Raw genomic sequence first — 26,039 nt, 5'->3', positions numbered from 1 at the left:
ATTTTACTTTTGGTACTCTAATATTTGTATACCAATGCTTTTGTACTTTTACTTGTAACACAGTATTTTTACACCTTAGTATTTATACTTTTGCTTTAGTAGAGTACTTCTTGCACCACTGCTACCATGAGTGAGGACAAGAAATATTTTACAGCTGAAGACTGTTTTCAAATGTAGATCAGGTTGTAAGCGAGGCTCTGTAAGGGAGAGTTTCATCCCACAGACCATAAGACTATTAAACACCTGAACTTTTGAAACAACAACCATAACATTCATCTGGCTGCAACTTAGAAAGTATTTATCTAATATATCATATTCCAATCACTTGTATATAGACTCTTATTGCGCTATTTCACGATTTTTTTTATTTATTTACTTGCACTATTTTTTCAGTTTTTATTGTGTTGCTCTGTTGGAGGAGCCTGTGATCTAAGATTTCCATCGTCATAACTGCACTGTAGCTATGCACGTATGACTAATAAAAGGCTTAAACCTTGGACTGAATCAGATAAGCCCTCCCTCTTCTTCCTGCTCTCAGACACAGCCAGCAGCTCCACTTTGTATTTCCTGGTTCCTCCCCTTTAGATCCACACTGAGGAAGATGGGTGTACCAACATAAGGGTAAAGTCTAAGAGCTGAAAGCCACACACACACATGCTGTTCAGATAACAGCTCACACTAGTTTCAGCTCAGACACTCGCTGCTACTGAGAGGTGAAATGGCGCAGAAAGGAGCTCAGCTGGACCGGGAAACCTTCTCTTGTCCGATCTGTCTGGATCTACTGAAGGATCCGGTGACTATTCCTTGTGGACACAGCTACTGCATGAAGTGTATTAAACACCACTGGGATGGAGAGCTAATCCACAGCTGCCCTCAGTGCAGGCAGAGCTTCACACCGAGGCCTGTCCTGCTGAAAAGCATCATATTAGCAGATTTAGTGGAGGAGCTGAAGAAGACTGGACTCCAAGCTGCTCCTGCTGATCTCTGCTATGCTGGAGCTGGAGATGTGGCCTGTGATGTCTGTACTGGGAGGAGACTGAGAGCCTGTAAGTCCTGCCTCGTGTGTCTGGCCTCTTATTGTGACAAACACCTCCAGGGTCATTATGACGTAGGTCCATTAAAGAAACACAAGCTGGTGGAGCCCTCCAAGAAGCTCCAGGAGAACATCTGCTCTCGTCACAACGAGGTGATGAAGATGTTCTGCCGCACTGATCAGCAGAGTATCTGTTCTCTCTGCACTATGGACGAACACAAAGGCCACGACACGGTGTCTGCTGCAGCAAAGAGGACTGAGAGGCAGAGAGAGCTGGAGGGGAGTCGACTCAACATCCAGCAGAGAATCCAGGACAGAGAGAAGGAGGTGAAGCTGCTTCAGCAGGAGGTGGAGGCCGTCAATGGCTCTGCTGAGAAAGCAGTGGAGGACAGTGAGAAGATGTTCACTGAGCTGATCCGTCTCATGGAGAAAAGAAGCTCTGATGTGAAGCAGCAGCTCAGATCCCAGCAGGAGAGAGAAGTGAGTCGAGTCAGAGAGCTCCAGGAGAAGCTGGAGCAGGAGATCTCTGAGCTGGAGAGGAGAGACGCTGAGCTGAAGCTGCTGTCTCACACAGAGGATCACAACCACTTTCTGCTCAGCTACCCCTCCTCACTGCCAGCCCTCAGTGAAGCTACACACTCCTCCAGCATCAACATCCGTCCTCTGAGATACTTTGAGGACGTGACGGAGGCCCTGTCAGCAGTCAGAGACAAACTACAGGACGTCCTGAGAGAGGAATGGACAAACGTCTCACCGACTGAAATGGATGTTTTACTGTCAGCAGCAGAGCCCACCTCCAGAGCTGGGTTCTTAAAATATGCACAGGAAATCACTCTGGATCCAAACACAGCAAACACATGGCTGGTATTATCTGAGGGGAGCAGAAAAGCAACATACATGGAACAACAACAGTGTTATTCCAGTCACCCAGACAGATTCACTTATCATCCGCAGGTCCTGAGTAGAGAGAGTCTGACTGGACGGTGTTACTGGGAGGTGGAGTGGAAAGGGAGAGGAGTTTATGTAGCTGTTGCATACAAGAATATCAGCAGAGCAGGGGGGGGGAATGAATGTTTCTTTGGGTTCAATGACAAATCTTGGTCCTTAGATTGTGACCAAAACAGTTATTCATTTCTTTACAACAGTATCCTCACTCCTGTCTCAGGTCCTCTGTCCTCCAGAGTAGGAGTGTACCTGGATCACAGAGCAGGTATTCTGTCCTTCTACAGCGTCTCTGAAACCATGACTCTCCTCTACAGAGTCCAGACCACATTCACTCAGCCGCTACATGCTGGAGTTCGGCTTTTTGATTATGGAGAAACAGCTGAGTTGTGTAAACTGAAATAGCCTGAAGTCATTTGAGGAACTCTTCTATTTCTTAAACTCATTATGTGTCCATCATTGTTGCTGAGAGCTGAGTGTTCATGTCTTCACTGCAGAGATCAGCTGTCAATCAAACATTATGGGATGTGCTTTAACATCTTCTCATGAGTTGTTCTGTAGATGTTGGAGTTTCTTTAGGCGGCGCTCCTTCCTGTGTCTGTTTAGCCATGGAGGCTGTCACTGCTCAGGGGGATTTCTGTTAACCTCAACTGATATTTCTCTGCATGGAAATGTAAACTTTGCTCTAAATATGTGTTGAATATCGATGTTGATGTATTTGTATGTTGTTGTTTCTCTTGTAAAACATGAGTTTCAAGAGAGAAAGCACCAGAGCTTCTTTCATCGTAGATCTTTTATGTTTGACTTAGTCTCAAAGTGTTGAATGCATAAAATAAATTTGAAAAAGGAAATAAAACACCTTCAAAGAAAAGTGATAAAAAATAAAAGCTAACAGGTTGAGTTTGTAATAAATTATGTTTCTATGTTCAACCTGTGAGATAAGTTCCACATTAAACTGTCTGTACAAAATAAAATGTTTCTTGTTAATAAAAGAAGTAAGAGGACAAAAGTGAAAATCTCAGTCTTTTGTTTTTTTAATTATAAAAATATCTCTAAATTATTTTTCTGAAACAAAGAATTAGATGTTAAATGTGTATTTATTTGTATTAAATCCAGATAGGATTGTTTATTTATTCATATTTCCAACCATAGACTGTGGAGCACTTAATGGTCTAATAATAATAATTAGAGAATGCAATTCCTGAAGAAATTGCTCGTGGTAATGCTTTATGCTGAAAAGCTGACGCTAAACTGCTATGCTGAGATGTAATGTTTAAGAAGAAAGTGAATAATTTAGATTGAAATGATACATGAACAGTGGGGGCTTGAATGTGTGATGAGAGAAGAAAAGAAAGTAAAAAGGCTAGGAAAAGCAGCAGAATATTTGAACTGCAAACTTCTGAACTAACTTGATGGTGAATGATCTGTCGCCATGGCAACGGCATTTGATGACACCCCATAATACGCTTAGATGCGTTGATGGCTGCATCGTTACCAAACCTTTGAAGTTTTGGGGCGTTTGGAGCATTTTCACTGAAGTTATGAGAAAGCCGTGTGTCATGGCGAGCATTGTGTTGCCATGGCAAGGGCATTTGAAGAAATCGCTAAACTGTCCAGTAGATGTCTTTACGGCTGGACTGTTAGCACACATGTGAAGTTTGAGCACTTTTTGAACATTTTCATAGGAGTTATAGCGGCATTATGTTTTATGGTGGGGGATGCGTTTCCATGGAAACGGCATATAGTGAGATCTCAGATTTGGCGTAGTACTGTTGAGGCATGGACCAGTGATATACAAGTGAATATTGGGGGACGATTGGACCGTGTCGATTGGACTTACAGCCACATAGTGTTTCATGGCGAGTGGTCTGTCGCCATGGCAACGGCATTTAACACCCCATACTGCGCTTAGATGCGTTGATGGCTGCATCGTTACCAAACCTGTGAAGTTCTGGGCTGTTTGGAGTATATTCACTGAAGTTATGAGAAAACCGTGTTTCAAGTCGAGCAATGTGTTGCCATGGCAACGGCATTTGAAGAAATCTCAAAACTGTCCTGTAAATGTCTTCACGGCTGGACTGTTAGCACACTGCTATCTGAAGTCTGCTGCTCTGAGCATGTCAGTTGGAGCGATGACATCATTGTGTTCCATGAAACAGGTGTTTATATTTGAGCTAACGAGGCGTCCAGAGATCACAGGTTTCCATTGTTCTGAATGAGAGATAAACCTCTTACATGTGAACGTTTTGTGCAAGAACCGTAACAGATATCTGTGAAATTTCAAAACCTGAAGCATGTCAAGGAAGTTGAGTATCTGAAGTGTAATTTTTGTGTAGATTCGGGTTAATAATGTGGCCTTTTTGACAGTTTAACTAAAGGTGTGCGGCTGCTACTGGAAATATCTGCCTGAAATTATAATGGGGTTTAATGGAGGAATGTTGAACGTTTTTGTCACTTTTGTTTGTTTTTGTTTTGTTGAATTGTTTTGCTTAATTATTTGTCATTGTTCAAGCTACGAGATGTTTTACTACGTTTGTAATGAAAAATTATGTCTCAGGAATGTAGGGTTTGGGAATTATGGCATTTTTAAAAAACAATATGAATGCGAATTTCAAGCTGTCCTCCACTATAGCTGTGACATCACGCACGCTAGTTAATGTTAAAATCGGAAGAAAACCTCTTTAACAAGGTCTGAACAATGTTTAATATCTCTAAAAGTAAGAATCAGATTTAAAAGTTGTTTTACACAAATAATCGCAGAAAGATGTGTAACATTTTAAAGTTGGAATGAGGTTTCTGAGTGAAAGTATGAATGAACAGTTAGCAGTTGAAGTCGCATGAAGATTTGTTGAAGTTGAATCATTTCTCCATTGACTTCAATGGTTAAAAATGTGATGTATTATGGGATGTATCTCTGGAATTGTGAAAGTTATGAATGAGAAAAAGTAATAGCAATCGATTCCCGACCGAGCTGAACGTTTTGATGTTTAAACGGAGTTTCTGCGATGTTCAATGCGGGAGGAGAAGAGGGCCAAAATAAGTCGGCGGAATAATACACTTTTCGTGCATAACAGTTAGTTATTGGGTAATAATAAAATAGCCTGCTCTAGTCCCTATGTCCCTTGTAATGCTGCCTTCAATGACTCCCTAACATTGTAGGTCAAGAGGACTTAAGTCACCACACATTGTGACTCTTGGTCAAAACAACATGTCATGTATTGTGCAATAAGTAGGTTTAGCTGAACTCAATTATTAACGACATCCAGTGTAGCCTATCTCCTTCAGTAATTCATAACATTATTTCCATCTCATTCAAGAAATGTAATTGTCATCTGTTAACCTAGAAGAGGATGAGCTTTGAGAGTTAAACAGTACACTCTGAAACACAATGAGGAAGGTGATGCTGAATCACACAGGAAACCAGAACACTGAGTGAGAAACATGAAACAAGCATAAATCATGAGCCGTCTTCCTCGTGTGTTAATCAGAATCAGAATTCCTTTATTGCATAATTACAGCAAAGACAAAATAAAAACAGTATTTAGTAAAGTGACAGGATTTAAGTGATTAGACAAATGAAACATTTCAATTAAGTGTAAAAAAGTTATGTAGCAGCATTATAACATAAGTGAAACAAGTAGAAAGTAATGACGTAGCTGCAGAATGACAATATTCCCTAGTATAAAAGTATATATTGCACCGTTTTATGTAACATTGTTGTTACAGGTGTTGTGGCATCTGTGTTGGGTAGTGTTATATTTCCTACCTTTTAGTTTGTATGCTCCCCACAAACGGAACACACTTCCAGAAACTCTGAGGTCTTCACCAAAGCTGAGTTCTTTTAAGTCGAGGCTAAAAACACTACTTTTTACAGCTGCTCACACAGAAGCCTTTTAACTTGCTTTAGCACCTACCGTATTTACAATATTGTTTTTAAACTATGCTGTATCTCTTTTATGCATGGTTTTTATGAATCTGTTATTCAATTATATTTATTGTATGTTAATTTCTGTTGTCTTAAGTGTTAAGGATGATTTAAAGCACTAAATTGCCTCTGTGTCTGAAAATGTGCTATATTACCTTACCTTTCCTTACGTTACAACTTTAACTCTCAACAAAATGTAAACACACTGAACGTTCCCTTTTACGTAAATTGCGTATATTGGGACGTCACTCAACGTATGTTCGACCAATTTCCAGTGCACGTTCTACGGGAATAACGGGAAGGCGGCGCTTTTACTACGCAGTGCGGAGGAGGACCCAGATACAGTATTGACGTTATTATCCAGACTGTAGTCAGGAGATATTTGTCAGCACAGCTGCAGGGAACCATTACAGCAAATAATGGGAAGGAGTATACGTGGTTCTTCTCACGCTGAAAGTCTGGCTGTCTCCACCGAACACCGACTTTTGCTTTTTAGCCTTGCTTTCAGCAGCAGGAGGGACTAGATTTCGGGGCAGCTAGCAAAAGCAGTACATGCTAGCTTTAGCTTAGCTTGCTAGCCCAACTGCTGTTTTATTGTGGCGCACAACGAACCTCCCAGCTAGCATCCGACGTAGAGAAAGAAAACATGGTGAGAATGTGTTGTTTTTATTACATTTAACACCGCTGTTTTACAGTTTAAACCCACAGATATCACAGCTTGGCAGCTAGCTTATCGTGCTACAAGGTTGACAGCTCATGTCATCTGGATGCAGTCTCTTTAATGCAGAAAGTCAAACACAAACCCTTTAAATGTATAGGTTTTTGGTTAAAATATATTCACTTTGAGGTGTTCGGGAGCCTGCCTGTCGATAAAAAAACATTATATAAGGACTTTATTGATCCTACACAGAGGTGGAAGAAGTAGAAGTACCAAAGTGTAGGTTGCAATCAAAATGAAAAGTAAAACAATATTATCATCAACATATAGTTAAAGTAGCGGCAGTAAAAGTAGTCATTGTGCAGATTGGTCTATTTCAGAATAATATATGATATGTTTTATAATGATTGATCATTAAAGTGTTCTCAAAGCTGGTAAAGGTGCAGCTAGTTTGAATGACGTTGTATATATACTGCAGGGTAGCTGGTGAATTTACTCCAGGTGTAACTAAAGTCTGATTCAACACTTGATTATATTTCACACCATTCATCCAACTGTGCAAAGTAACTTAAGATATAAAACAAATGATGTGAAGTCAAATTACATCAGAGAAATGTACAGCTCAAGAGTAAAAAAGCAAAGTAAACATAGCTTAATACACTCATTACATGCTTTTATCCAAAGTGACTTACATACACAATACTGTGGGCAATCCCCACAGGAGCAATTTGGGGTGAAGTGTCTCAGGGACACAACGGCATGCTGACTGCAGTGGGGTTTGAACCTGTCTGACCCGAACACCCTCTGCGCCACACGCCTCCCTACTTATAACATGACAAACACCTTTCACCTAAACAAACATGACCCACTTAGATAATTGCAACCATAATTGTAATATACAATGCATAACAAGGTGTGTAGTACAGGAAATACAACATTGTATTGTGTTCCAGGTCAAACACCATGTCAACATCTTCTTTTGAACTTTAGTCACTCGTTAAACTTGATAAACCAGCCTTCTGGATTATAAAGTATGTTGACCTGGCACTAACAGAGATGGTTCTTCTAAGTAAACACTTTATGTCAAACTATATAAGACTGTCTGCATGGGAGCGATGTATTCTTAAACAAATTGATGACTTTTGATGGTTTGTAAAAGGTTTTAATTGAGATTGACAATCTTTACTTTCCTCTCATAACCCCATTTTAAAGTGATCTTTAGGGTACGACTGATTAAGAGTTATTCATTTTTGCTAATCAATGTACCGTATAATACCCTAACTTTAAATTGAATCATTACAGGCAGAAACAGTAGTTAAATTAAAAGCAACAGTGCTACAGAGACGTCAGTCTATGACCTTTACTGTATGTTAACAACCCATTCCACATTAATACATTTGTTTACAATTATAAGATCTAAGCAATCTTTGCTGCAGCATAAAAGAACATTAAGGTAGTCGACCAAAGATGGTTTAAAAGCCTTAAATGTGTTCTGTTGGAGACTGAGTGGGACTTTAAATGTACTGAAGGGTTGATATTGATTAATCAGGATATTAATCATTAATCAAATCTGTCCAGTTTGACTTACATGGAACCTGTGCACATCATTACCCTTAACCCTGAATTATGATATTGTTTAAATTAGATTAAATCCTTCGTCAATTCAGAGCATCAGATGCTACAACTTAACCTAATCAACTTAACCACAACAATGCATAAAACACCGTTTGCATTTCGCTCATAACCATATCAAATCTGTAAGCAGTCATCAGATACTGACTAATGGCCCTTTTCCACTGCAGGGCCTCGCACGGCTTAGTACGGTATGGCTAGGCCTCGTTAGGCCTTGCTAGGCCTGGCTCACTTTATGCTTTACACTTAGGAACTGGGGTAGTAACTATAGTAACGCAATGTAGACGGAGCCGTGACGTAATCTTCAATGCAAAACACAAAACCAACATCAGCTATTTGAATATTCGTTACAGTCTCCATAATCGAAAATTATTTTTTAAAATTCGATTTTATTTATATATTTTTTTATTATTATTTATGTTTTTCATTTTTTTCCTGGCTTAGTTTCAACCAAAATATAAGATAATAATAGTTATAGTATTAATAATTGTAAATGGCCATTGGTCACACCGCCAGTTTGTTTTACTGTAAACTTGGAGGAAGCCAGCAGCAATAATCGATTAATATTCGCCAGGGCTGTCCGATTTTCGAATTTGATCATGGTCAGTTTCTGGCATCCCTAGTGGAAACGCAACAAAAAACGGGCCGGGCACGGCACGCTTAAACCGCGCTCCGCGTTGGAGTGGAAATGCGCCATTAGATTAAAAATAAACGTTACATTCACATAACGATAACCCTAAATATGTTATATCTAGGACTGCTAAACACACCTTTATCCACATCCCGGCCCAATCTTTTTAATGAATCGCTTTTAAGATATTTTAAATCAACCTAATTCAGTGTCATTTCTTTTAAGTTATTGCAAAGGCAGTTATATCCTTTGTTTAGGAAAGATAAGTGGCTTTGAGACTTCCTTATTTATACGTTACAGATCATCATGTGTCAAGGCCTGTCGTTTACTGCCAGTGTTAAAGAGATTAGACATTAATGCTGAATTGTTGATTGTGTATTTGTCCATATGCAGGTGTACCTGTTAAATCCTATAGAGAACCTGAGGAGCTACATCAACACCCGTCCACCGCTGGTCATCTTTATGATCAGCGTCAGTGCGGTGGCCATCGGCTTCCTCACCATCGGTTATTTCTTCAAGATTAAAGAGATCAAGTCTCCAGAGTTGACGGAGGTGAGTCATAAACAAAGCTCTTAAAAAGATTCATTATTATATGATCTGCTCCTCCATTAACAATCTCTCATACTAGGTCGCTTTGTGACTTGCTTTTTCCCACAAGGAAGCATTTGCACAAAATGTTGCACCATGTTGGACTTACACTATGACCTCGTCAGCCTTTTCTAGGCTAATCCAGTTCATTTTTAGGAGGCTAAAATAAGCTGGTCTCACTATTATAAATAGGGATTCATGTTTTCTTGATATACTGTGCAAGCTACGCAGTACATAAAAACCTTCTAACTGAAATGACATTACATAGTGCATTCAGACAAGACAAGAAGTCAAATCAAGTTTTGTATTTAACATAATTAGTATGCGGAAAGAAGGATATAGAAGGTAATGCAGCTTGCTTAACGAGCTTCAGCTTCCGATTGCAGACTGCAGTTTGCAGTCTGCTGTTCTGGTCATTCAAACGCACAATCCTGTGTGCAGCAGATATATAAGTACAAGAAGTTCAATGTGCAATGTTATGATAACAAGTGTCTCCCTTTTGTTTGCATACTGCATGCAATACAACACGTTATGCACTTTGTAAGGGAAAGCTTGAGTATGTATATATAAGACATATCCAATCCAATCCAACTTTATTTATATAGCACTTTAAAACCTTCAGACCAAAGTGCTGTACAGAGAGATAAGCTCACACAACATAATATAAATATATTTAAAATACAAGATGCAAAACAAACCAGAATAAACGTAATAATTTGAAAATTTGAAATGTAGCCATAGTGTGCTAAGTATAATACATAAAAACAAACATTTGCATGAGGATCTGAATAGGATAGGAGCATATAAGCCAAAATAGAGATGTCATCTATCAATAAATAACTAAGCTGTGTTTTGTGCATGATAGTGCTGAACAATTGTTCTCATTTTGTCGCAAATAAAGCAGGACGAGTCATATTTGTTATCGGAAAAATATAATTAAATATCTCTGATTTCAAGAATCAAAGGAAAAAAAAAAATTCCCTCCGATTTTGTGAATCATATCACAATTGCCATTCCAGTCAAAATAATGGCATTCAGACATTTTTTCCAAATAACTCGGCCCTATTGCATCCTCTATTTCAATGTGGGTGAATAGGATTTCAGAGATGTAAATCAGGTACTGGATGTTTGGTAAATCAGAACAAATCCTTCGGACAAAAACATGAACACACAGGGGAATCAGTAGGGTTAACATTAACACGTTGATATTAAAAAGTCAACATAATTCAGAACCACAGCTTTAAGGAGGGTGGAAGTGTTTTGGTTGTTTACATGTGTGTGCTTCTCTATGTAGACACCTGTTTGTCAGCTATCCCTCTAAAGCAACGGTTTCCAAACTACGGCCCGGGGGCCAAATGCGGCCCACGGACCATTTTGAATCGGCCCTCAGCTAATTAAAAAAAATACGGCCCACAGATTAAACATCTGCTATTGTACTTCTTAAACATATATCACAGTATTTGTGTGTTAATAGGCTCAATTTCCAAATAAATTCAGTCGATTAAAGTTGAAAAATGTTCCAACAAATCTTAGTTGATAAGAAAAAAGCCCAATAACTTATTAACATAACAACCTTGAAATACAACCTTCATATTTCCTCTTATTATAATAAATCTGAGCCTCCTGTTTTAAGGAATGAGCTGCCAACACAATAAATGAAACCCTACGGAGAGCTGTGTGTTTTTTCCAACCGTAATTGACCTACATTTTATTGATTTTCTAATTTATGAGGCGATATGCCTCGAGTGAGGGTCCCAGCCCTTTGTATATTTTTCTGTATGTGGCCCTCTGTGAAAAAAGTTTGGACCCCCCCTGCTCTAAAGATTACATTTCCCAACACTTCAATATGATTTCAGTGACACATTGATAAGATAAGAGGCGGGTGTGGCTCAATCCTAAATCCTCCGTGGGGCATAAACAGAAGGGCAACCATGGCAACCAGGCTCGGGGGTCTTCTTCACTGCTTTTGGTGTATTTTTGTGGCGGAAGTACAGCGCCACTTACAGGCCCGGCATATGTACTACAGCGTCTCCAGCGCTCCCGAGCGGTCTCGTGTGGACGGAAGACTTTTTTTATTTCGTATGCATTCGGTTTGAGTGTAAATGGGGTCTGATCCCCGTGGGGAAATCCAGTAGTTTAACAGCAATAGGATAAGAATGAAAAACCTGACGGCACAGATTCACAAAGATAAGAGATTAATTACACTGAGTCCAATAAAAAGTAAGAGTGGTGGGAAAAACAATGAGAGCTGCTTAACAGGCTGCCTCTTACCAAGTAAATCAATAGATGTTTGGTAAATCAAAGTTCTGCCAAAAACATTAACTCACACACACACACACACACACACACACACACACACACACACACACACACACACACACACACACACACACACACACACACACACACACACACACACACACACACACACACACACACACACACACACACACACACACACACACACACACACACACACACACACACACACACACACACACTTCCTGCTTCCTCCAGGACTGGAACACCTTCCTGCTGCGCTTCAACGAGCTGGACTTCTGTGTGTCGGAGAACGAGACGATAAAGCACGGGCTGAACGAGTCCACCACCCCCGACAGCCTTGTGGTGACCAGCGGCCAGGCCCGGTCCAGTACCCAGGTGCCCCAGCTGCTGGAGGACTCGGGACCCATCAACATCTCCGTCCCCATCACCCTCACTCTGGACCCCCAGCGTCCGTTTGGAGGGTACTCCCGAAACATCACCCACCTGTACGCCACAGTGCTGGGCCAGCAGGTCGGCCTTTCTGGTAGGTTCTCCTTCTCTCCATCGCTCATTTGTTTTTGTTATCAGTCAGACACATTTGATTTATAAAGCATAATATCAAGGGGAACTTTACAGATTATACAAAGAACAAAACACTCTGTCCTTACACCCTTGCAGAGCACAAGGAACAAGTCCCTGACTGTTCATCAGTATTCAGTCGGGTTGTAAACATTAAAACGTTGATATTGAAAAGTCAACACAATTCAGAACCACAGCTCTAAGGAGGGTGGAAGTGTTTTGGTTGAATCCAGTACCTAATAGGCAGCATTTATGTGTTTGCCATACATCCCTCTGAAGCTTACATTTCCCAATCACATCCCTCTTCAACACCGTTACGCTAAAGTACATGTCCCAACTCTACCATCGAAAACTAAGACGGAAAACTCAACGAAACTGCTTTAGTTTATATCATGCATTGCTGCCACAGTTTGTAAATGTATTCAATCAATATACATGCAGCACACACAGTAAAATGTAGCCCCTGCATTCAACCAATCCAGTATTAGGAGCATTATACTACAGTGTATCCATTCTGTCGTGGTATTTCTTTAGTTGAGAAGTGACAATGCAAATGAATGAATATGAGCAATTGAGTCCATTAGGGCGGAACGATATATCGTGTCATGGCGATAACCGCGATATGCGCGATATTCACACCGCAGGGACGTGCGGTTTTATTCATTTTTTTTTTACAAATGCTAACGCACTTTAGCACAGAATTCAAAATAAATACACCCTTATTACTTATCAAAACTGCAAATACAATATATCCGATTAAAGCTGAGACTCCACAGATTATTTAAGTATAGTATCATCACTAAGCGATCCGATCTCGCGACAGGGGAAGCAAACACAGATATCACAACACGTACCTTTACGGAGCTTTTACGGGAGATCGTCTCACCGTAGCTGTCAATCTGATCAAAAGACGTGTTCAATGGCATTAAAACGAGAAAAAACGCGGCTGAATCGGTTAATCCATAGGTTAATAATGTATCTGTTCCATAGGTTAATAATGTATCTGTTCCATAGGTTAATAATGTATCTGTTCCATAGGTTAATAATGTATCTGTTCCATAGGTTAATAATGTATCTGTTCCATAGGTTAATAATGTATCTGTTCCATAGGTTAATAATGTATCTGTGGCTATGAAGCAATTGTTTATAATCCATAATTCCATTTTTATGTAAAAATCGAAGCACAAAAGTTAGCTGCTAATGGTAGCCACCACCAGAGTGAATGCAGCTTCCGGTTTTGGCTACGCGTCACTCTCACTCCTTATAGAGAGCCGCAGGGACTTCTTCCGGTTCCTTCGTCAAAAACCAATGTAAATTCTCCATAGGGTTTTGGAAAATAGCTCAAAATAAGGTCTGTGGTTGACACACATTTAAGAGAGGGATCACGTTTTGTTCAGCCGGATAATCTCCACATGATCTATCATGACTATCCCCCGCTAGTTTGCAGACCATCAAAACACCGGTAAAAAATGAGCGAGGCACAGGAGGACAATACCTTCACATCCGGTTAAATATAGTTAAAAAAAAACGCAATATATTTTGCAGGGAAAAAAAGAAAGAAAAAATCGAGATTTTTTTCAATATCGTGCAGCCCTAGAGTCCATCATGTAATGTGCCAAATGTATCCATTAATCTGGCTAATTTGTTGAATAAGTGTTCAATGTTTTGTGCGTTAACGCCGTCCCACCTGTCTGTCAATCTGATTTATTTGTCTCACTATACTATGTTTCAATGTAGCAGACTAGACCGGGTGCAGCAGGCTAGCAAAAAGACAGGATCAGAATTGAATATAGCTTAAGCCTAGGTGAGTTCACGTTAGCAAATGTATACTTCTCAGATTTATTTAGACGTCACAAGGAGGAATCCTACAAACTGATTCACTTTCTGCGTTAGGGTTTGATTTACATTAAGGTCACAAAAACACAGCTATTGTAACAAGATAAAAGTATTGAGACTATAGTGTGTGTATTTGCTGTGGTTGCTGTACGGAGGTGATGTCCTCCCTCTGAGGAGTGTGTGAGTGTGTCCGCTGATGGGTTTCACCGTACCTCTCTGAGTGGGGGGGGGGGGGGGTGTATTAGACATTGAAAACAAACAGTGGTGGTGTTGTGTAACAAAGCTGATCCCATCAGTCCGGCTATACGTTACACACTGAGAGGTTTCAAAAGACCGCCTAATTGAAAAGTAAAAACAGCCTCTTAACCGTGACTGCATGCTCAGCTGTGTTTGGGGACTGTTACTTTTGTTTCCTCAGAGTGTGTGTTTTTCTATTTGTGTGTTTGCTGTAAAAGCTCCGTAGAGAAAGCCATGCTCATATATTTAAATTGTTATTAAGGACTGAAACTAATTATGTTCTACTATCAAATAATACATAATATTTCAAATGATTTATTTTTTGTCTTTACGGCTGAGCTTAAATCAGCCAAATGACAAACATATCATAATATCTACTTCAAGCCGATAAAAATAACTTTTCATACTTAAATCAACTGTCATCTTTAAGGGAAATATTTGAATACTTATATTGTGTACTATTATGTCAATTAATGCAGTTTTAGTGGACATTTCTAACAACAAGTGTTTCGCCCCACCAAAATGGCCCTATGGAGCTAACAAAATTCCACCACTGACCCAAATATAACACGAAAGACACCTTTTAAAATCATCGAATCCATAGGATTTATTATAGACAACACATCAAATGTTTCTCCTAGGATGAGACACAGCAGTCCCCACCCCAGAGGCCTCTCCCTTCTGCTGCTGCACTGGAGCTTTTAAGCACTTCCTTCTCCAGGTGCACCTCGTCTGAACCTCGTTACAGCAATGCAGCACACCTGGGTAGAGGAACCAACGGGAAAAAGAAACGGGGAATACATACAGCCGTAACAAATATTGTTACTCTACTCCCTTTTTTTAAAGAGGAATGTTAAAGTTTGCCTTTGTTTGTATTTATATGGGAATATATTCTCCAGGCTAAAATCAGAACTACACACTGATAATATTTCAATCAAGAGAGACTATTATTATTATATTGACACATGCCATATGATAAATGTTAAAGGTGGGGTATGTAATTTATTTCAGAAACACTTTTTGTTATATTCCATGGCAAGCTCTTAACATCCCGATAGCAATGAATATATGAAATGCTTTGACAATAAATACATTAAAATATCATCTGTGGAAGCCGTGGCGCTGTAAAAAGCACGACCAATCATCTGAGCCGGCTAAAGTAACTGGATGGCCTACCTGCCTGTCAGCCTTCCATCTGGGCACAAACTTATCTCGTGCCCTCATTGGTCATGTGCGCGTTCGTGTGTGTTGGAGGAGGGGCTCTGTGAGGAAGGGGCAGATTCTTTTCGGCTGCGTATTTTCAAGTTCTAGCGCACTCGAGCTGGTTTCTCCATTCTTACCTACCAGCTACCTTTAAGTCTTTGGCGATTAGACCCCAATCCTGAAATCGTATATCTAAAGGGGGAAATGCAGCCGTGAGCATTTAGGGAACCCCCCGGGGGGTCTAGACACTGGTGATGATGCTGAAGATGTGGATTTGATGAAGAGGGGGATGTGATGAGGTCTTTGGATTAGCTCTCCTTGCACTGGATGTGATGAAAGGAGGTGGATGGGGAGGAGGTGGATGGGGAGGAGGCGGGCAGCAGCATGAACGCCTGAAATCACTGCAGGAGAGAGGAGAACCATTTAAAAGTTTGGCTGCAGCACGCTGATTGGATGCTGAGAATGAGGTGAATGTTAACAGAACGCCCGTGATGAGCTGAGTATAAGCAGCTGCGGAGTGAATGTACCAGTTTACCTGAAAAAACTTGCGCTGAGCTTCATTAATCCTCTCCAGATTAGCTTAATCTTTGTTTTTACCCTTCCTTTGTGGACATTCCCGCCTCAAACACCTTTTGTTTTTAATGAACACTGCCTCCCCCCCCGCCATCTTGGTGTTGTTTTTCTCAATGCATACATTACATACTGCATTTCCAACAATGTGTTAAGCCTTGTTTGTCTTTCTCTTTATGGCGCTTTCGCTGCTTCAGGATTAGCTGTTTGCTAACGGCATGTCCCCTTCACTTAAAAATTAAGTCACCAGACTGTATAAGCAAAGTCAACAAGGAGCTGAGCGAATGTTTAATCTCACTGAGCAAATATCACCAGTGTAGACAAGAGAAGATCTAGGAAACGTCATCATCAGAATACACTTGCTGTTCTCCTTTCAATTATAGTACACACTAGTGATGCAATAATATATGAATTGTATTTTAAAGTCTTGTGTATGAATGCGTATAGTATACCCATCTTTGGAACATTTAATGTCTATTTGAAATTATTGCTTTTTGTATAAATGCTTTAGAAACAGAGGGGATTATGGGATGCTGCAATAATCTGTTTGGTGTTTCAGCCAATCAGAGACAGGCTCTGGATATATCTGAGACCTGTGATATAAGGATGAGAAACAGTATGATAGGGGACCTTTTTAATATAAGAATGTCCAATAAAACCATACAAGTAAAATAACAATAAATGGATATTAATCAAAATAAAAGTAAAGATCCAATAAAATTCAATAAAATGTCATATTATAAATATCTAAGTTTGAGTAAGACTTTGTAATAAATAGAGATTTGAAAAAATACATATTTAAATAAAATAATTTTAAGTAAAAATGTTGAATAACAAACTGACTAACATTTATCTTATATCACGTTAATTTCCTAATAATCTGAGATGCTCACATTGTGTGTTGTCTGGTGTTTGTGTGTGTAGGTCGGGAAGCCCACGAGGAGATAAACATCACGTTCACGCTGCCCGTCTCCTGGAGCTCAGACGAGTGTGTGCTGCACGGACACTGTGAGCAGGTGGTGTTCAGCACGTGCATGACCATCACTGCAGCCAGCAACATCTTCCCCGTCACAGTGTGAGTCCGCTGACCCCACACACACACACACACACACACACACACACACACACACACACACACACACACACACACACACACACACACACACACACACACACACACACGGGGAGATACTGTAGAGCAGCGGTCCCCAACCTTTTTCAACTCGGGGTCCACTCGGCTCACATTCAACCATCAACAATATGGAGACTAAATAAAGTTCTGATTGGTCAATTCAGAACATGTGCCATGTTGTAAATCCAGTAGTACAGACCGCTGTCAAGGACTGATATGACCGTTGCTAAGGACTGTTATGACCGTTGCTAAGGAGGATCAAAAAAAAAAAAAAATCTTAATAATGAAATATTTCCACACAAATCATAATGTTTTGCAAATTATTTGGCGGTTCACTTGCAATGCCTTTGCGGCCCACTAGGGGGCCCACAGGTTGGGAACCGCTGCTGGAGTGTGTGACTCAATGCTGTTATATAATTCCTGGGTATGACTGCTTTCATACAGTGCCAAGTAGATGGTGATATGGTCTCTGAGAATCTACAAATGTTCAAATTGAATAAAATAAACAGCTGACTAAAAACAGTGTTATGAACTATATTACATTTGTGTTATACTAACTGATCAAATACCCTGATATCAAAGTTTTAGGGTTGACTATTAGCTCTTTCCCAAATAATGTAAGCCTTTAAAACCAGGAAAATACATTTATATTGTGGATATTACGATCAGAAATCAGGAATCCTTTTTGATAAATAAAACAAAACAAAAAATACGATTTGGATATAGCCAAGGGTAGGAAAACAAAGGACTACAACTGTTAAAAATGAACATGGCTACTGTGGAATATGTATAATAATAATAAATGAAAAATCAAAACAGCTGGATATTACAGTTACTTATTTCTACTTTTATAGTTACATTTTTCCCATTATGCTCACAGAGGATTTAATAGCAGTATTTAAGATAACCAATGCCGCATAAAACTTCCCATTAAAGTAAGAGGTAGTGTGAGATCCAATATCCAAAATGAAGTTGATGTTATAACAATAGATTAGATACGTTCCACAGCAGCATGTTAACAGGAATTGCATGAGTTCTACTCTGGAATAAAATAACATTTATTAAAAATGTCATAAGAAAAGAAATTGCCGAAATAAAAGGTGCACAAATAATAAAATAAACGGGTCAAAACATACAATTAAAAATGAACAACTAACAGAAAAGTAACAACACAAATATCACACACAATTAAGAAAATGAAGAGCTACAAATAAGAACAATCTAATAATCTGGAGCTTCTGCCACCAAGCATTTATGTCCTGTAAACAGTTTTTAACCCCCGTCCTTGTTGTGGTCGTGCAGGCAGCCGCCTCACTGCGTCCCGGAGACGTTCACTAACGCCACCTCCTGGTACAAAGTGTTCACTACGGTCCGCGACTCGGACACCAAGTACAGCCAGGACTACAACCCCTTCTGGTGCTACAAGGGAGCCGTGGGGAAGCTGTACCACGCGCTCAACCCAAAGCTCACCGTCATCGTGCCGGACGTGAGTCACCAAGGCTTTTATTCTCACAGTAAATTATGTATTGTAATCTACTTCCTCTCTTACCTTCCTGTCAGGCACTTTCACGTCACTTGTACAGATCACTGTAAATATGGTATTATCTCATCCGACACTGAAATATACCTATCTCTGATCTGGTAGTGTTCATTTAAACTAACAATCTTTGTTTTCCATGTGGAACAAATCTGCTCAAATCATCAGTGCTTTAATCAGGATTTAAAATAAATGAATGGCAAGAGAGGAAAATAAATCTGGTGATCCATCTGATCTAAATAGTTCCCTATGCCGTGGTAATGACTCAAGAAAAGGGAATACAGAAATGTTCCAGGATAGTATTTTTAATTGTTTTTTTTTACCATCTGTGGACGAGGCAAAAATAAAAATGGCATATAAAGATATATTTCTTTGATGGGGCAAAGAAATATATATTATTATTATTATTATCTACCATACTTGGAAGATGGGTTGGTGGTGCACCTCTGCCCCTTGTGGCTGAAATGAGCATTACAACAACAAAGGATCCTAACTTAAAAAAACGTTCACATACTGTACAGAAACTTTTTCCCACTTGTTTTCAATAAGTAACTTTGAAAAATCATCCGTTTAGAATGTTTTCCCCACCTGTTCAACAGATTTTTGATTTTAAGAGAGTTAGAAAATACAGCAAGATATTTTTCACCTGTTCCTAAATCAGAACATATTAGTTCTCACTCAAAATTAACTATCTTTACAAGTCGCTATCAGCCGGCATTAAGTCAGAAAAAGCTCCCATTATTCTCTAAAGTCTCCGAGTAATCACATATTATGATTATGAATGTGTATTATATAGATGTACCCTATGATAATAATGTGCAGGTAAGTTGTAGCAGTGGAAATCAGCACTTCATTAAAGAAATACAAACTCATGATCAATTAATAATAATAATAATTCATTCCATTTAGAGGCACTTTTCAAAGCACCCAAGGACACCTTACAATTCATAAAATATTCTAAGGAAAGGTTTAAGAAAGTACAAAAGGACCATAACATGTTTGTGAGTCAAGGAAAATAATTGATTTTAGATGATGATGATGATGATGATGATGATGATGATAAGATCCTACAGCTCCTGTGATATTTAATTCTTCCTCACTTCCTCCCAGGATGACCGCTCCCTCATCAACCTGCACCTGATGCACACCAGCTACTTCCTGTTTGTCATGGTCATCACTATGTTCTGTTACGCGGTGATTAAAGGGCGGCCGGGCAAAGTGCGGCAGAGCAGCGCCGACCTGTGCCCAGAGAAGGTACAGCACACAGCTGCAGTGCTATGTGACGAGAACAGGTAGCTCCAGCAACTACAACCTACCAGTGATTGGTTAAACTCTTCATCCAATCACACTGCTGACTCTCTGATCACTGTCCAATGGGCGTCTGTATGTAATGTGTGCTTTTCTCACGTTTCCCTTCTTGCTTAAGAAGCTAAATACATATCAACGCTGTCTTTGTTACCATAAACATATCGGAGTACTATAAAGATATATTTAAAAATTACCTATAAATAGTTAAATAACATTAGACATGGAAGTAAGAATTTGTAAGAAGATATATTAAAAAACTTAAGGTAATCTCCAAAAAATAAAATAAATAAATAAACAATAAATAGTTATTTATACATTTTTTTCAAGGAAATTTCCTATTAAATAAAATAGAATACAAATACAATAATATACATATTTAAGTAAGAGTTTGCACTAAATAGACATTTAAAAAAATTAATTAATTAAAATAAAAATAGGAATTTAAAGTAAAATGTGCAAAATAGATTAATTAAAATAAATGAAGGTATACAAAAAAAGAAGTTAAAATTATAGCAAAAATTATTATCACACATATTTTGGTCAATATAGACATCATGATTGTTTATTCACGTGAAAAACATGTTTTTATCTAACTCTTAATTACACGAAAATGCTCTTTGAGAGCAAAACTGAGTTGAGATGTTGTCAGAGCTCCAAGAATTAAGATTCCCTTAGCGGTAAACGTGCCTCACTTTCTGAAGCGACTTCACAATAAAATCCTTCCTGTGGTTTGCTGTCCGGTTAGACTTTAACATAAATAAAGCAGCAGGAAATGTTTGTTGTTGTTTAGTAGTTGTTTAGTAGTTTACATAATTCTGACATCAGCTACACAGAGCAACAAAACTTAAGATAAGAAGCAGCATTGTATGGCGCGCTATGCATGGGGCCGCCTTGAGGGGGTTACCCGACATGTCGTTGCAGTAATTTAAAGGGTGTTTCATGGTGTCGTTGCTGTGGGCCTTCTTAATCTGCCTTCTTTGGGGGGCCCCCTTCTGGTCCGGGGCCCCAAGCAGTTGCCTGTCCGCAAGCGGCGGCCCTGGCTATATACACACTATTTACCTTAAACAAAAGGATCCGATAATGAAAATTATTATACATTTAAAGGCTACTCAAAGACACAAACAAATACCTCATATTCAAATAAATCACAATATTGATTACACATTCAAAGCAAACCTGTCTGCCAAGTTGCATGACTCTAATGCTGTCAATTCTTTCCTTATTCCCTATTTTTCTGGTGGTATGATTTTAATAATGTGTTCCTTAAAGCCCCCGTCACACTGTCCCGAAATTGACACCCGATGGACACACGATAAAGGAAATGTTCAAATTCGGCTCTGATCGTAACAACATCGGGCCATTCGTGAGGGCATCTTAAGCCATCGTATGACCGCCGGTGGACTTTCTCAGGCTCCGGCAGCAACTTCGTGAGCGGTGGCAAAATCTTTCCAAAAAAATTGCTGACGGTCCTTGCGAAGGTTCATTTTCGTGTTGAATTTGTGTGTCCATTTTGCGCTTCGTAAGGCACTCGTGAGGGCATCTTGTCAAATCGTGTCATCTTGGTCTGATCATCGGTGCCATCGGGCATTTTTCGCCTCACGAAGACGATACGAAGGAAACATGAAGCTGCCCGATTGTCTTAAGAAGGCAACACGACTACGTGAAGCCCTCGCAATGCCGTCGTGTAGCCATCGTATTATAGTACGATGACATTGAGATTGCATTTATTGCACAACAAAATCATGTAAACAACCCAATTTGTGTTCTGTGAAGCTGAAAAGGGATATGACGTTGTTTTTATTTACTTTTGTTGCAGTTGTATGTCGTAAATGTAATTTAGGTTAACTTCCTGTCTTATTTAGATGCTTTTATTTTGAAGGCGAGTTTACGCTGTTGACAGGAAGTTGTTGTTGCTATGGAAACAACATGACGGATATAAGTAATATCTTCTAATCTACATATAAAGACGGAAAAAGTGAAGAATAACGTGTATGTTTAAATGTTAGCACCCCCCGAAGAGGCACAAGCTTACGTTGAGTCTACGACCATATTTTCGTGTGTGGTCCGGGTGCCATCGTGTGGCCTTCTGTAGGCCTCGTACTCGCTTCGGCTGTTGCTTGGCTGTTGACCAACTTCGGGGCCATCTTCGTGCAAAATTCACAATTCCATATTCGTGTGTGTCCATCTGGTGTCAATTTCGGGACAGTGTGACGCGGGCTTTCTGCATTACTTCCTGTTTTGAATCCGCTGCACTAAAAGCCGTTTTTCTTGTGTTGCAGGTGGCGCTCTCAGAGGGTTAAAAAGACAACAGAGAGCTATTTCAGAACTTACCTGTAACACGGACAAAGAAACAGAAGACATAAATAAACATACCAGTTGCCTAGTGAACCCTGGAGATCCTATTAGGGACACAACAGCTCTGTGAATGCATTACTCTTGCAATGTTGGGTTTTTCCAACCAAAGATATACAAGTGCCTGTATCTGTCGTGTAAATATTTGTAGGATCTCTGATATTCTGTGCAAACCCTTTTTTCTTTTAACCATTATGAAGTCCCCTTGTGCCATGTCAGAAACATGCAGTAAGAAAGCAGAACGCCACACACCAGAAACACACCATACGCCATTTTTATAGCACTTATTTCCCAAGCAAGATAGAAAAGAAATCAGCATTCATCACAGATTTGTTTTTCGCTGTAAATGTTTGGATGCTTCAAAAACATGATATTTAGTCACTTGAAATACTTAAAAGTGCACTAAACTTAATTGAAAAGATAATTAATGGAGGAGGAAAGGCTTTTGACACATTGATAATTACATCTCAAGTGTTCAGCTTCAACCAGAAACAGAATCAATTTATCATAACAGTGCATACAGTCTGTTCAAAAGAACCAATTAGTTTACTTTATTGAACTTTAAATCATTACACTTCTTCCCCAAATTAACCATGTGTGTCCCTGTGTGTCTGCGACGTCAATACAAGTGGATTTAAGTATTTAAATGCAACACTTAAAGTGAAGTTAATGAGCCCCATTCTCCCAGTTCAGTCCGTTTTTAAAGGCAGTCAATGAGCTCTGGCACTTCCTGTGGTCTGTGTTGTGAAACTGTTTTGGAGACAAGTAGATATTGTCTCTTCAAATATGATTTTCTGCCTTTTTCTTCCCCTCCTCTGTGGCTTCATCGCTCACCTGCCTCTTGTCTTTAATTTGCCGCCTGGATTTGATGTTAAACAAAGTCCCGGATACATTTTTTCTCGCCTTACCCGCAGCGGAGTTTCTTTGCTCGAAAACACTCTCCGACTTTCTTCCTCCTCTCTCTTTGCTTCTTCCTCCAGTTCGATGAGCCTGTGGGTGGAAATCAGACTTGTGATTATTGTCGTTTAAATGTCAAATCGACCTTGAGTTATTCTACGTTATGATGGAGTTACTTGTGCTTTTATTTTGAAGCGAACCGTCATCCATTGTTCATGATTTCTTGCACATTTTGCGCCACTTGTTTTTTGTCCAAGGTCACATGTAAACAGTCGGATATTGAACTATATAAACCTCGTTTGAGTTCAGTTTGATTATATATTAGAATATAATTACATTTGTGTAACTATGATAATATATTTATGATTAAATCATTTTATTTTCTATGATTTTTTTTGTAGGGCAAAAATGTGTTAAAGCTCGCGTTGGGGTGTGAATGAGTGGAAGTGAGTTTGGGAAATGTTAAGATAGCTAAAAGCGGATTTAGACTGTGATCTGGTATTGAAAGAAATAGTTTAAAGTGTAATATTATTATTTTTTTAAGTGTATATTTAGCCCCTTTTATTTTATTTCTTGCAAAAAAAATTGTTAAATTGAATTTAGCGTTAAGGATTAATTTACTTACATTTATTCTATTTTTAAGTGTTTGTGATTTTAACAATCATTATTCTAATTATAACGTTAGATTTGCAACACAAACACATTATTTATCAGTAAGAAGCACTGTAAACTGTGCTGTGTGGACACAAATATTAATAATTGGTTAGAAAAGACGTGAAATCCCTTACTTCCTAAAGTCAAAAAGCAAATCCAGATCATTTGAAATCGTCTAAATCCGCCTTTAATATTTGTTTTGTATGATTTTTTTTTTTCCTTCATCAATGACTGATTCGTGTTACTTACCTCTGTCATCACTTTGTTCCATAATTGGTACCTGTTGAATGTACTTTTTTATAATCTAAGATGCAACAATTCCAAGTGATTTAAAAGCAATTATTTGTATTTGATTTCAGTTTATAAGGCTTTACTTGAATTGTGTTTTCAATTTCTTTGTGGCAGAAATGAATCTCTCGTCACATTTTATCGACACTTTGTTCATTTACCGTTTGATTTTTATGCAGAATGAGTGTGTTTTTTTCCCCCATATTAATCGATGCTAGCACAAGTCTTCCTTAAGCCTGATGATATTTTGAGTCTCCTGTTTCCATGGTTTTTTTGGGAAGATCTGGCAGCTTATTGGACGTTCGGAAAATGTGTGAAATGTGTGTGTGATGAGAAAATGAAGAATGCCATATTATTGCCAAACCATCACAACTAATATTTTGTTTTTGTTTAGACTTGCATCTCAATAACTGCTAAAATGCCTTAACATTGTAAAGTTTAATTTAAGTTTCACATATTGTAAAACACACCAGCTTTACGGGAAATAAATCCAAACACACGCTTGTTAAGTGCACATTAACGGAGAAGGAGCTTGTAGTTTTTAAACCACTATATCATCAAGTTCACTGGAGTACAAACAGGAGGCATCATCTCAGCAAAAAACATCCATTTGAACGCCGTCATTCCATCTTTTTTGTAATGTTTTTGCAGCGCTTACAGGCGAGTATCAAGCCGACTGTGTGCCTTCTGCACTCCGAGCTGCATCCCTGTACAAACCCTAGATAGAAACTCATCAAACCCCCTTTTTCCTCTCCAGTGGAACTGCTGTAAATTAAAGTTTAAATAAACTGTCTCTAAAGTTCAACATCACTTTGTCCCCGACCCTCCTTTTTCTCCAGCGCACACCGGTGTCTCGACAGCGAGATTAATGATCTGCCAGAGGAAATTAATTGATGTCATTTAGCTCGGAGTAAAAGGTAGTGGAAATATTAAAAAGCTGGAAGTCTAGTGGACGAGCTGTTAATGTGAGTTACTGAACAACACTGGTGGTAAAATACTGTTTATTAATGCACTTCACATGCCTTTATTAAACATGGCACACTTTTTTAACACTGCTTCAACACATATACAGACAAGGTGTCAAAGTAAAGTAAGTATTAATACGTGTGTATGTGTGCTCAGGCTGAGTTCCTCTGTGTCTCGCTGTCTCGCAGACCCCACGCAGCAACCAGGAAACGACACCAGTAATCCAGCTCCCACTGTCCGCTCCTCGAGTCTCAAAGGGCGGAGCAACGTCCCGCCAACACGGCACCCAGACCCCACGCAGCATTCTCATCTGTTTGTCATTACTGGTGTCATTTCCTGGTTGCTAACGCCACTGTAACACATAATCACTGATGTTCCGCTGTAACGGTGGTGCACTCATCAGAACAGAGTTGGCGAGCCGACCAATCAGAGCACAGTGGGCTCACAGGGCGGGGGGGGGCAGGAGCTCCAACAAGGTGTTTAGGACAGAGAGTGAATACACATACTATACAGAGATGCTGTATGAGAAACCAATGTGAGTTTGGATCATTGAACAATATACATATATTCTAGTAGACCTCAACAATGGAATTATGATCAGTAGAAATGGACATGACATGGGACCTTTAAGTCAACAATAGACCCAACACAAGTGGATTTGTTGTCAAGGACTACAGAAATATGTTATTTTTATGTATGCTTTATTGACTCTTTATTTTGGAGTCATTCTTCAGAAAAACGTGTCTTCTTCCATATCGTCCAGGATTGTAGGAGTCCACTGTATCTTCGGGCTCTGCCTCTTCATCTGG

The 26,039-nt window shown here is 39.3% G+C and overlaps 2 protein-coding genes across 3 annotated transcripts; both read left to right on the top strand.

Moving 5' to 3' along the window:
* Nucleotides 1-110: 110 nt before the first annotated feature.
* Nucleotides 111-2,971, top strand: LOC307018126 (tripartite motif-containing protein 16-like). Its single transcript, XM_079648233.1, has one exon. It carries the CDS (start codon nucleotides 719-721, stop codon nucleotides 2,378-2,380), a length of 1,662 nt encoding a protein of 553 aa, XP_079504359.1. The 5' UTR covers nucleotides 111-718; the 3' UTR covers nucleotides 2,381-2,971.
* A 1,194-nt stretch (nucleotides 2,972-4,165) lies between these two features.
* Nucleotides 4,166-25,074, top strand: tmem248 (transmembrane protein 248). 2 transcript variants are annotated; one of them, XM_079649697.1, is made up of 7 exons: nucleotides 4,166-4,281; nucleotides 9,215-9,373; nucleotides 11,927-12,215; nucleotides 17,021-17,171; nucleotides 18,531-18,714; nucleotides 19,876-20,019; nucleotides 22,353-25,074. In XM_079649697.1, exons 1-7 carry the CDS (start codon nucleotides 4,270-4,272, stop codon nucleotides 22,371-22,373), a joined length of 960 nt encoding a protein of 319 aa, XP_079505823.1. In that variant the 5' UTR covers nucleotides 4,166-4,269; the 3' UTR covers nucleotides 22,374-25,074. The 2 variants fall into 2 exon arrangements, with proteins under 2 accessions (XP_079505823.1, XP_079505822.1); XM_079649696.1 differs by lacking the exon at nucleotides 4,166-4,281 and adding an exon at nucleotides 6,196-6,549 and having other exon boundaries at nucleotides 19,876-20,057.
* Nucleotides 25,075-26,039: the final 965 nt, after the last annotated feature.

This window comes from Notothenia rossii, assembly GCF_949606895.1.
Source record: "Notothenia rossii genome assembly, chromosome: 9".
Lineage (NCBI taxonomy): Eukaryota > Metazoa > Chordata > Actinopteri > Perciformes > Nototheniidae > Notothenia > Notothenia rossii.
The sequence above is the reverse complement of the archived record's forward strand: the minus strand, read 5'-3'. Positions and strand labels throughout refer to the sequence as shown.

Bases quoted from the DNA above. Each gene is read 5' to 3' on its own strand.
- LOC307018126 (XM_079648233.1), top strand. From the start codon at position 719: ATGGCGCAGAAAGGAGCTCAGCTGGACCGGGAAACCTTCTCTTGTCCG.
- tmem248 (XM_079649696.1), top strand. The intron at 9,374-11,926 runs GTGAGTCATAAA...TGCTTCCTCCAG, and splicing joins AGTCTCCAGAGTTGACGGAG to GACTGGAACACCTTCCTGCT. The intron at 17,172-18,530 runs GTGAGTCCGCTG...GTGGTCGTGCAG, and splicing joins AACATCTTCCCCGTCACAGT to GCAGCCGCCTCACTGCGTCC.